This window comes from Heterocephalus glaber, unplaced genomic scaffold (assembly GCF_053883595.1).
Source record: "Heterocephalus glaber isolate CG9 unplaced genomic scaffold, H.glaber_assembly_v1.0 deba00000937, whole genome shotgun sequence".
Lineage (NCBI taxonomy): Eukaryota > Metazoa > Chordata > Mammalia > Rodentia > Bathyergidae > Heterocephalus > Heterocephalus glaber.
The window spans coordinates 12,295,442-12,308,850 of record NW_028258173.1 but is presented as its reverse complement, the minus strand read 5'-3'; the positions used below and the strand labels follow the sequence as shown (position 1 = coordinate 12,308,850).

The window sequence follows — 13,409 nt, the reverse complement described above, 5'->3', positions numbered from 1 at the left end:
TGCATAATACTTACTCGAGGCTCTCCTAAAATGGCAATTCCAAAGGTCAACTTTCTTTTCTGTCCTTCACTTAAGTCTTTAGCAAAGTTATTCTGGATATTTTGCATGTCCAATTCCAGTAAAATTTGTTGTACCTATATGAGAAAATATGATTCTTAAAATACAAAATGATCCATATTATGCAATTTTAACTGCCCACTGAAGCAGTATGTACTTTTTATAGGACTTCCTTGTCCAAGTTTTATTCATAAAAAACCAGATAAGTCACTGAAGAGAATGCTGTGGTCATGATTTAGCTTGGAAAATGACTGACAGTTCAGATAATCCAAATATGCTCATCTACCTTTTGTTCCACTTCCTGTGGATGAATCCCTTTAACTTTAGCAAAAAGACTAAGGTTTTCCTTCACTGTGAGTATATCGAATTGCACATTATATTGAGGACAAATACCAATCATCATTCTGATTTCTTCCAAGTCTTGTATTTCAGAGATGTTTTTATTATAGACAGTAACTGATCCTAAGAATAGAAGTTAAAAATAATTTAATGTTGGCAAGATAATACACTTTTCACAAATATATAAAATGATAATTTTATAAATTTAACTACTAATTATGATTGACATAAGTGTATATTTATAGTATTGCACATTTCTTCTATAATATCACTTAATGGAATAAAGATGATTTTCATGAAAATTGAGGAAAAATGAAATACAGTAATACTTTGGTTCATGAACACTTTTGTTCAAGAACAATTCCATTTGCAAACAGAAGCATTCAGCAAAAATTTGCTTCCACTCACAAACCACTTCAGGTGATGGACACAACAGCCATCTTCCTTGGATAAACACTAACATGACCATCTTCCCTAGAATGGTGGAACGAATTAAGTTCATGAACCAAGGCACCACTGTATATTTAAAATCATACAGTTCTGGGAAACAACTTTAGAAAACCATTTCTTTGAAGCCATTCAATTTAAAATGAGAGAAGCATACCTATCATTCTATCATCAGATATCCTGCCTTCGAGAAATTTCTTTCTGCTTACCTTCTGTTGGAACAGACAATCCATTAAGAATGTTTAGTAAAGAAGATTTGCCAGCTCCACTGTGCCCCAAAATTGCTGTGATTTGACCTTCATATATGTCAAAGTGTAACCCTGTTTTTAGTATAAGATAAATAGGAAGGCATTAGATAAGGCTGGTCCTAAATACAGAAGTTAAGTTACTCAATATTTTACATAATATTCAAAATTGTCCTAATTGACAAAATAACACTTGAAGAACTATAATAACTTAGACAACGTGCTACTGATTCTTGACATTGGTGAAATATGTATATATATATTAAAATAGTATGTTATTGGTGCAAGACAGTGACCAAAGGGTTAGAAGTCTAAAATGGGAGGTCTGTGCATGCCCTACCGAGGTCCTGGGTTGCACAGAACACACCAAATCAGCCCGCTGCAGACAGGCGGGTTTGTGCGAGCCCTACCGAGGGCCTGAGTTGTGCGGAAGACGCTGAGTCACCCCGCTGCAGACAGGCAGCCACCTGGTTCCACACTACAAAGATGCAGACGCAGAGGACACCAGACCACCAGACCAAGGTACTGAGTCCCGCTGCTCCTGGTCCAGAGGAAGGGGCTTCCTGGTCACCATCCTTCCCGCTGCTCCCAGCCCAGAGGAAAGGGTATTTGGGCCACCTTCTGTCCCGCTGCTCCTGGCCCAGAGGAAGGGGCTTCCGGGCCACCATCCCTCCCACCACTCCCGGCCCAGTGAGAGGGGCTTCTGAGCTGCCATTCCACTGCTCCTGGTCCAGAGGAAGGGGCTTCCCGGCCACCATCCCTCCTGCTGCTCCCAGCCCACAGGAAAGGGCTTTTGGGTCACCATCCCTACTGCTGCCCCCAGCCCCTGTCCCACCTCTCCCAGCTCAAAGGAGGTAATCCGTGCAGGCGCTAACAGCCCCCCGCCCCAGTCAAAATGAGAAAACAAGCAAATAAGTCTGAAAACCAGACTTTCAGATCACCTACAGCAACCCCAAAGGGAAATGAGATGGAACACTCTGATACTCAACCACCTGGACTCACTGAACTGGCAACAAAAGGGGATCTGGAAAAAATGAAATCAGAAATAATTTCTCAGATAACAGGAGATATTGTGCTCCTAGTGCAAGACATGATTAATAAATCTAGAGAGGAGCTCAGGAACATGATGGAATCCCAATATAAGAAACAAATGGAATCCATAAAACAGATGCAAATAGATTTCCAGGACATGAAAAACTCCACTGAAAGTCTACACAGCAGAATGAGCCAATGTGAGGACAGAATTTCAGATATAGAAGATAAGATAGCAATTAGTGACCAGGAAAAGAAAAATTGCTTCAAAATTATGAGGGAACATGAGAAATCAATCCAGCAACTGCTAGATGATGCAAAGAAGAATAACATAAGACTGATTGGGCTCAATGAAGAAACAGGAGAGAGTGGAGATGACATAAAAAAATCTCTTCATAGAAATAATGGCAGAAAACTTCCCAAGCAGGGGAAAAGAGCTTGACATACAGATAAGTGAGGCATATAGGACTCCAAATAGCCTTGATCAAAAAAAAATCTACATGTAGGCATATAATTGTTAAGATTCCAGAAACACAACAGAAGAACAAAGTTCTCCAAGCAGTCAGAGAAAAGAAACAAATCACATACAAAGGAAAGCCCATCAGAATCACAGCAGACTTCTCAACACAAACCATCAAGGCAAGAAGAGCTTGGAGTGACATATTCCAAGCCCTGAAAGAAAACAGCCTCCAACCCAGATTGATGTACACTGCAAAACTATCTTTCAAAATTGACGGAGAAATAAGATACTTTCATGACAAAGAGCACCTTAGGAACTTCATGCATACCAAACCAGCACTCCAAAGAATTTTACACAATATCCTAGGAACAGACATTGAGGATCACAACCCCAGGAAGCAAAGCAGAATGAACCCATCTGGCATGACAAATTAAATGTAAAGGGGGAGAACCCAACAAAAAAAAAGTCATGGCAATGACAAGTCAATACGTTTCAGTTATAACCATCAACGTTAATGGTCTCAATTCATGAATCAAAAGAAAAAGACTGGCAGAATGGGTCAAGAAGCAAAATCCAACAATATGCGGCATACAAGAAACACACTTAATTCAAAAGGAAACTCATAGACTGAAAGTTAAAGGGTGGAAAACAATACTCCATGCGACAGGAACCCGAAAAAAAGCAGGAATAGCTATCCTCTTGGCAGATCAAGTAGATGTCAAGCCAACACTGATTAAGAGAGATGAAGAAGGACACTACATCCTTGTAAAGGGAAGAATCCAAGAGGAAGAGATGACAATCATAAATATCTATGCACCAAACACTAGTGCACCCAACTATATAAAACAAATACTAACGGACACGAAAAGTCATATTTGCACTAATACAATTGTAGTGGGGGACCTCAACACCCCACTGCCACAAATAGATAGAACAACTAGACAAAAAATAAGTAATGAAATACTAGAACTCAATCGAACTCTTGAACAAATGAACTTAATAGATGTTTACAAAGTCTTCCACCCTACAAAATCAGAATACACATTCTTCTCAGCTCCACATGGGTCATTCTCCAAAATAGACCACATACTCACACATAGAACATGTTTAAGGAAGTGAAAGGGAATTGAAGTTATCCCCTGTATATTATCAGACCATAGTGCGATGAAATTGGAGATCCATAGCAAAAGAAACTGGAAAAATTTCATAAACACGTGGAAATTGAACAATACACTTCTGAATAACCAATGGGTCACAGAGGAAATTAAAGAAGAAATCAGACAGTTCCTTCAATTAAATGACAATGACAATACAACATATCAGAATCTATGGGACACAATGAAAGCAGTCTTACAAGGGAAATTCATAGCAGTGAATATGCATATTAGGAAAACAGAATGAGCCCAATTAAACAACCTGATGCTGAACCTCAAGCTTCTAGAAAAAGAAGAGCAGGACAACCCCAAAGCTCATACAAGGGAGGAAATTATAAAGATCAGAGGAGAAATCAATGCAATGGAGACTAAGAGAATGGTACAAAAAATCAATGAAGCCAAGAGTTGGTTCTTCGAAAGAATCAACAAAATTGACAAATCTTTAGCCAACCTTATCAGAAAGGAAAGAAAAGGCCGAAATCCATGCAATTAGGAATGAAAAGGGTGAAATTACAACAGACCCAGCAGAAATCCAGAGGATCGTCAATACCTACTTCCAGAACCTATACGCCAATAAGATGGACAACACAAAAGAAATGGACAGATTCCTAGATACATATGAATTACCAAAGTTGAATGAAGAAGACCTAAAATTTCTGAACAACCCAATATCAACCAATGAAATTGAAAATGTAATTAAAAACTTATCAACTAAGAAAAGCCTGGGCCCTGATGGCTTTACTGCTGAATTCTACAAGACATTTAGAGAGGAACTGCTGTCACTACTGTTTAAACTCTTCAATGAAATTGAAAGGGAAGCAATACTCCCAAATTCATTCCTGGAAGCAAGCATCACCTTGATCCCCAAAGTAGAGAAAGACCCAACTGAAAAAGAGAACTATAGGCCAATTTCACTCATGAACATAGATGCAAAACTCCTTAATAAGATAATGGCAAATAGAATGCAGAAGATCATCAAGAAGATCATATACCCTGATCAAGTGGGATTCATCCCAGGGATGCAGGGATGGTTCAATATACGCAAATCAATCAATGTAATACACTATATCAGTAGAGCCAAGGACAAAAACCATATGATTATCTCCATAGATGCAGAAAAAGCATTTGACAAAATCCAACATGCATTTATGATAAGAACCCTCCAAAAACTTGGAACAGATGGTCTCTACCTCAAACTGATAGAAGCCATCTATGAAAAACCAACAGCCAATGTCATACTAAATGGTCAAAACCTGAAATCCTTCACACTAAAATCAGGAACAAGACAAGGATGTCCACTATCACCACTCTTGTTCAATATAGTTCTGGAAACATTAGCCACGGCAATTAGACAAGAGAAAGAAATAAAAGGAATAAAGATAGGTAATGAAGAAGTCAAACTGTCATTATTTGCAGATGACATGATACTCTATGTAGAAGACCCCAAGAACTCCACCAAAAGTCTTCTAGACTTAATAACCAAAGTCAGTCACGTAGCTGGTTACAAGTTCAACACACAAAAATCAATAGCTTTCCTCTACACCAATGACAGACTCACTGAAAGAGAAATAGGACAAATAATTCCTTTCACAATAGCATCCAAAAAACTGAAATACCTGGGAATCAACCTAATGAAAGAAATCAAAGACCTCTTCTCTGAAAACTATGGCAGTCTGAAAAGAGAGATTGAAGATGATATCAGAAAATGGACAGACATCCCCTGCTCCTGGGTAGGAAGGATTAATACAGTGAAAATGGCCATACTTCCAAAACTGCTATATAGATTTAATGCAATTCCAATTGAGATCCCAGCAGCATACTTCATGGGCCTTGAGAAAACAATCCAAAAATTCATTTAGAACAAGAAGAGACCCAGAATAGCAAAAGCAATTCTAGGTAACAGAGACATGGCAGGGGGTATCACAATCCCCAACCTGCAACTCTACTACAAAGCTACTGTGATAAAAACAGCATGGTGCTGGCAAAGAAACAGACCTGAGGACCAGTGGAACAGATTAGAAGATGCAGAAACAACACCAGACACACTCAGCCATCTCATCTTCGATAAAGGAGCCAAACACCCTCACTGGAGGAAAGATAGCCTCTTTAATAAATGGTGCTGGAAAAATTGGGCTTCAACTTGCCAAAGATTAAAACTAGACCTGTATCTCTCACCATGCACTAAAGTAAAATCAAAATGGATTAAAGATCTAAATATTAAAATAGAAACGCTGAACCAGTTGGAACAGAGGTTAGGTAGAACCCTTGAAGACATCGGTGTAGGAAAAGATTTTATGAACAAAACCTCAGTTGCTCGTGAACTAGCACAAACAGTCAACAAATGGGATCTCTTCTTATTAAAAGGCTTCTTCACAGCAAGAGAAATCACCAGCAGTGTGAAGAGACAACCCAACATGTGGGAAAGAATCTTCACCTGCTCTTTCTCAGACAAAAGTCTACTATCTCCAATCTATAAAGAACTTAAAAAGATCAAACCTCCCAAATTTAAAGACCCAATCCAAAAATGGGCATCTGAAATGAACAGACATTTCTCAGACAAAGAAGTAGAAATAGCAAATAAATACATGAAAAAATGTTCAACGTCACTGGTCATTCGAGAGATGCAAATGAAAACAATGCTGAGATTCCACTTCACTCCAGAAAGAATGGCTGCTATCATGAAATCAACCAATAACAAATGCTGGTGGGGCTGTGGGGAAAGAGGAACCCTGCTCCACTGCTGGTGAGAGTGTGGACTGGTGCAAGCACTGTGGAAATCAGTATGGAGATACCTCAAAGAACTAGGACTGGAAATCCCATTTGACCCCGCTATTCCACTGCTGGGGATCTTCCCCAAAGAATTAAAAGAATCATACCACAGTGATATATGTGTGCCCATGTTCATAGCAGCACAATTTGTAATAGCTAAAACTTGGAAACAGCCCAAATGGCCATCAACTGGAGACTGGATAAAGAAAATGTGGGTTTTTTTGTATGATCCCATTTTTGAAAATTGGTAGATCCATAAAATTTGTGAAAAGACTTTACATCACATTCCTAATCAAGATTAATTTCAAGGTGGTATACTTACTTGCATTCTTCTTTTTCTTTTTTGAGTTGGTTAAGTTTCAAAATTTGCACATAGAATTTTTCCCATTTTTTTAAATAAAGTTGATGAAAGAATTAAATATTTTATTTACCTTTTAATGCTTCTACTTTTTCAGACTTTCCTTTATACTCCTTCTTAACATTTCTGATTCTGTAATAATATAGGGGTGCTTACTTAGTCAACATAGAGGTAAAAATAGCATAGATCATGAATATGCCTAGTTATAGTGATAGATACAAATCAATCACTTTAGTAATGATGACATAAGCAGACTACTTAACAGGACAAATACTTATTTTCAGTTCATCCTTTCTCCTGAGGTAGAAAAATAAAAGAATTTCTAGAAATTTAATGTTAAAATACCAACATTTAGGTTTTAAAATGTAGAAAAATACTTTGCAATATCATTTTTTCCTCTAATTTTAGGAACATTTGAAGTTCTTTCTTCTAATCATAGAATCATCAACCATCATTTCCTTTTCCCCCTAACCTTGTTCATTAGTCAAACCCTCAGCCCCTTGTATTTTCTATAACATTCCAACAGCTTCTTTCGAACTCTATGCTTTGGAGACAATTGAATTTTTCACCTTTCTTTACATAGTTCTCAAAATAAAATATAAATCTAGCACCTCCACTTTCTTACCTTTCTTTTCTTCCTTACTTTCACTCTAATCTCTGAACCAAACACTCTAGTGAACCTCTTCATACTTAAATCATTAGTTGCTTCCAAATTATCAAATGAAACAAATGCTTTTCCATCCTTGCTTTATTGGATTGAGTCACTATTGGTGACTTTCTCTTTTTTAAAGTGTCTACATTCCACTTGATTGGTTTTTTTCTGTTTTCCATATGTTCATTCTCTGTTTCCTAGTAAGATCCTCTTCTTTCACTAGACACACCATGTTTTGTTCTACAGAGTTCTCCATGTACATTATGGATCTAGGCTTCTCATTCTAGGCTCTCTCTCTCTCTCTCTCTCTCTCTCTCTCTCTCTCTCTCTCTCTCTCTCTCTCCCCCCACCTCCCTCTCTGCCTCCCTCCCTCCCTTCCTCTCTGAGATACACACACTTTTAAATAAGTGATTATCAAATTTGAATGCACATTGGAATCCAAAGGAAACTGATGCCTGAGAACTACCCTTGAAGATTCACAGCAATTGATGTGGGATGATGACTGAGGATTGGGATAGTAGAAAAAGTTTCTCAGATGTTGGTAATGTGAGGTCACTTTTGAGAAGGTGAATATTCAGAAAGATCTCAAGATCTCATTTGATCACCTCCCATACCTGTCCCTCTACCATTGTGGAGCTTATGTCACATAGACACGCCTCTCTTGTCTTAATTTTTAACACAGACTCATCAATCATTTTTCCAATTATGATGTCCCATAAAATTTAACTCAGAAATAGTTCTAGTCTTAGATCGTTTTTCCTCATACTAATTATAATAATTTTCATTTAGTCTTTCATTGATTCACCTTTTTCTACTACCTCTAATTCTTTTCCTTATTTCCAGATTTCCCTCCTAGAATTTAAGTTCCACACAGAAAATAGGAGGATTTATTTTCAAACCAGTTTTATTCACTCCTCCACACTCTTTAGGATTTCCCCATGAGCCTCTGAAGGAAAATGAAGGCTCTTCTGAACAACATAAAGCAACCTCTCATTATCTTTTCCATTGACTTCTTTCTGCATCCTCTGCTTCATCTTTTTTTTGCCAGGACCAGCTAACACCTGTTATATCCTGTGCAAAGCTTAGAGCTCTTTGTCTTTATTTTCCTGCTTGATGGGCAAATGTGTCCTCTCCATATGCATATGCACACACACATACATTCAGATGTTCACATACACAAGTGTACATATGCACATATTAACATCACTTTACCCTGCTTATCCTTAAAAGGATGTTCATTGCAGCACTGATTGTGAGAGCAAAAGTAGAAAACAACTAGAATGTCATTCAGTGTCAAAAGGGATAAGGTGGTAGATTCATATCTTAAACTAGTATGTTAAAGTTAAAACCAGTGCATTAGTTCTTTCTTATCACTATGAATAGATCTCAAAAAACATATTGCCGAGTATAAAAGCAATATGCAATATTGGACAATATCATACCATCTACTGACTATTTTAAAAACAGAATTATAACACATGTTGTTTAGGAATAAAAATGCAAGCTGCAATTATGTAAATACGGATGGGAGTGACAATACTAAATCCATCATAAAATCCAATTCTGATGAGGGAGTGAATATTATCAAGAGATCAAAGGAGTCTAAAACATTTTATTAAATATGATATTTAATAAGCTCATATATTTAATAAAACATGAACCAAATAAAATAACAATATGTGTATGTATTCAACCTGAGTAGTGACTATGTTAACTTTCAAATCCTAATTTTTTTCAGTAATTTTTAACTATTAAAGGGAAAACTACATATTTTCTTCCTCCATTCTCCTAAACTGGGTTAGTTAATATACCTCTTGACCATATAGCCCCTAGTTAATATCCCTATTCCCATATTTACCAGATTAAATTTTATATATATCTATTTATCCTCTTGTGTAGATTGTCTGCTTCTTGAAATATTCATCATCTTTGTATCCCAAAAGATTAGCATCAAACCTAGAGCACAGTAAATTCAAATTCCATTTGCTGAAGGAGTGAATAAGATGAGTTAAAAGATGTGAAGGTTGACAAGGGGCTTCATTTCAGCCCTTATTTGTGTAGTGGGATGCCCACTGGAGTGGGACTTTAATGCTTTACTTTAATAAAGAAAATTCCATTTAGGAGCAACTGGGTTTTTTCTCCCCAAATTTTAGAGATGAAGATAAGCATTTATGTTTGGCATAGGCTTCTTGCCTGTGTTCTGGGAATGTTTCTTGAATGGTCTATAGTTGTAGGAATGTACAGATGTTCACACGAGTGGTCTCAGAGGAGAACAGGAATGAAGGGTTATGGGTGAGAGGGAGTGAGTTGTGAAAGAAAAATAGATATTTTTATAGAACCAAGATTATGATTCTGGTTAGAACTCTACAAGCTTTCTTACATATCCCTGGTCACATAAAGCTCAAAGACTGCTAGGAAAAGGGAAATAATTCATTTATATAAAAAGCAGAGACAATTTAAGAAAAAAATAAATCAATACCTTAATACTTCTTATATTCATACCAAATTGAAGTCACACATCAGGATTGATTGGGATAAATTCAACATCCTCTAGTGGTGGAGGAAGGGCAATAATGTGACTATGAAAGGGTCACAGTGAAGAAAGAAGATACACTTAAGGGTCAGAAACTGTGTCTAATTTTGGATAGTCCAAGGGCAGGTTTAAACTGCTCTGTAGCCCCAGAACTTGTTTCAAAACATATTATAATAATGTAGTTTTATTTTTAGGGTTCCCAACTGGTATAAAGGGATTGATGACATTGGAACTGATGCTTTGGGGATCATTTCTCACTCGAGCTTTCTCAATTGGATAGATACCTTCCACAAACCTGGTATACTAGCTGGGGGCAGGTGTGGCTTATTTTCCCCTCAGAAATCTTAACAGAAAAACAGGACAGACAGTAGATAGGCAAAGCTTAAGTAAATAGCCTAGGCCTACCTATGCCCTTTGTCTTACAGATGAACATTTCACTTTCTACTTATTCATTTTCCTTTGCCACCTGTTATCTCAATGGTAACCAGATGTTAAGAGCATAGATTCAATAGCCAGACTGTCTGGATGGCAGCCACAGTTCCTTAGTTACAAGTTGTGTGACACTTAGCAAGGGATTTAACTTTTTTGTACTTCATTTTTCTCATTTGTAAAATAAGGAAAATAAAACTACATGCTTTGAAAGCTTTTTGTGAAAATTAAGTGCATGTCTGGAACATAGTAAATACTGTATGAAGATATGATACATAAAAAGCAGTTAATATTTAAATCTCTGCTTCTTTAAAAGTTTGTTTCAAACATAGTAGAAAACTCTACAGGGTTTTAAAACATCTACAATACTTGTGTTCAATCCCATACCCTCTGAGTTGGAACTACTGAAAGGACAATCTGAAAACAGATATTTTAAGTGTTCCACACAGGATTCCATTACCACATCAGATTGCATAGCAACCCTAGAAAGTTAAGTGTTTATTTTATTCCACAGAAAATACTGAGGCTCAGAGAAAATTACTCATTTTTCCAAGATTACACATCAAATGAGAGATAAGAGTGGGTGTGAGTAGGTAAGAATCTGATTCCAAACTTCTTCATCTACCATCCAGCAAAAATTGGATGAAACTACAGAAGACAAGGTTCAGAGAAGGAAAACAGCAAATGTAAGAGTGGTGGGCACAGAAGACAGAAGTAGGGAGGCAGGGAAGATGGAAAGTGACAGGTAACCTTGTATGGTGGTAATCAAAGGAAATTTTCCTTTCAGGTACAGTTAGGAGAAACTGGTGATGTTGACAAAAACAAACTCCTTCTGTATCAATATTCTGCCTTGTGAGAGACTGAAATATTGATTATGCCCAGTGCAGGCTGTAAAGAGTTAACCCCACAATTGGCTTGTTCATAAAAAGTGAGACCAGGAGAAGCTTACGGGCCGAGGGCAGAGTAACTCGCACCCAAACTCCGTTCCCACAACCAAAACCTTCTTACTAGGAAAAACAATGTTCTAATTGCAACCATATATTTTGTGTATTCTGTTCTTTTTTTTTTTTTTTTGGTACCTTGGTACTGGGGATCAAACTCGGGTCTTTGCGCTTGCGTAGCAGGCGGCAAAACCACTGAGCTAAATCCCCGGCCCATATTCTGTTCTTAATTTGAGAATGCTTTGTCTTTTCCTTTACAGGCCTTGTCTCCACTGGTTTCCATAGAAACCACAGGATTGCACATCCTTAATATAGTTCCACCCTTGCACATAGCTCGCCTTTACCCCAAGTTATTACCAATAAAAATCAGTGGCTTGGACTGTCCAGGGCTTTTGTCCATTGCACCGGCATTGGTCATCCTGGTGCCTCGCTTTCTGACTCTTAGTCCTGTCTTTAGTTTTTCCCCTCAGGCCTGCATCGTACACTAGGGAAGAGATTAGAGTCTACTGCAGAGGTTTCTGGGGTTCACAGTACTGCCTCAGGCTCACCCTCTTGCTGAAGGTTAACAATTCTTTAGCCTTGTGATCATGTGTTAGTATAAATATTAATGTGATTACCTGATGGCTTCTTTTCCTTGGAACTCGGGAGCAATAGGTTCAAAATAATCATCAAAGGGATGTTCAGGATCTATATCTTTCTCAAAGACCTCATTATCAGTTTTTCGGTGTTGGAAACAAGATGACCAATTCAGGAAAAATAATGGAGAATAATGGCATTCATTCCCATCTAATTAATCAAGAGGTAATATAATATCAGATCAGTAATATTAATACAAGTAGTAAAGAAGCCTGTTCAGAATAGTGCAAATGTCTTGAACTCTCAAACGTTGTGGAAAAATTATTTTCCATCTTATTTCCCATTATTCAGTAGAAAACTTAATGAAATAAACAATGAGAATTCAAATGAAAGAACAATGCAAAATTAAACAATATTATAGAGTTTTCAACAAAATACAAATCAGAGGTTTGAATAAAACATGATCTACACTTTCATTTTCTCAAACCAGAGAAACTATTTGGTATTTACATATGTATGTCCTATTTATTTCACTTAAGAGTATGGCCTCAATGTATATCCATTTAGCTATAAATGTCTGTAGTTTCTCATTCTTTATGGCTGAGTAGTACTCCATTTTATAAAAGAAAGCACACCTTCTTTATCCAGTTATCAGTTGATGGGCATTTGGGCTATTTCCAAGCTTTAGCTATTACAAACTGTGGTGCTATAAACATGGGTGGGCATATATTGCTATAACATGATGGTTTTAATTCTTTTGGGAAGATACCCAGCAGGGGGATAGCTGGGTCAAATGGGTGTAAACGAGGACCATAATGTATAATAGATAATGTGAAACAGGAAGAAAAGGTCCAAACGGGGAAGGGAAAGGGAATTGGGGGGGTGAGAGTAGGAGAAAGGAAAGAAGGGAAAGGAAAGTATATGAGAAAAGGAAAAACTAGAAATAACATCTTTGTAAGTAGAGAGGGGTGGAGGGCTTGAAGAGAGGGTAGGAGAATGAGAAAAGAAATAAGAACCAAGATACATCATGTAAAGGTACAAATTCCCAATGATGAATGTCATCATATTGCATACCCAAAATATACCAATAAACTTATTGAATAAAAAAATGATTTAAAAGATATTTAGAAGAATGGAAGAAATCAAACATTTGCGAAAACACAAAGCCTTAATATGGCACGTGAAAATAATTGTAGACATGTTTGGGAACTTAAATAATCTAACCAGAGCAATACAGTTGAATATAATATTAAAATCTATATATTGACATAGAAGCACACTAATAAAATAATAAAAATAATAAATTATACTTCTCTGGATAAATATGGTTACATTTTAAATTTTTTCCCAATTAAAAAATATGAAGTAGTACTAATGACCCTCAAATATAAACTAGAGATATAAACAGGAATATATA

The 13,409-nt window shown here is 36.9% G+C and overlaps 1 protein-coding gene across 9 annotated transcripts in view; it reads right to left on the bottom strand.

Moving 5' to 3' along the window:
- The window catches only part of LOC101724434 (ATP-binding cassette sub-family A member 6), a 60,502-nt gene that overhangs the window by 31,993 nt on the left and 15,100 nt on the right, over positions 1-13,409 (bottom strand). For all 9 annotated transcript variants that reach the window (XM_021248597.2, XM_021248596.2, XM_021248595.2 and 6 more), the window contains 5 exons: positions 12,034-12,202; positions 6,935-6,993; positions 1,053-1,163; positions 344-519; positions 15-134 (listed from right to left, as the gene is read on the bottom strand). In XM_021248597.2, the coding sequence (XP_021104256.2) occupies positions 15-134; positions 344-519; positions 1,053-1,163; positions 6,935-6,993; positions 12,034-12,202 (635 nt within the window). The remainder of the gene's footprint in view (positions 1-14; positions 135-343; positions 520-1,052; positions 1,164-6,934; positions 6,994-12,033; positions 12,203-13,409) is intronic.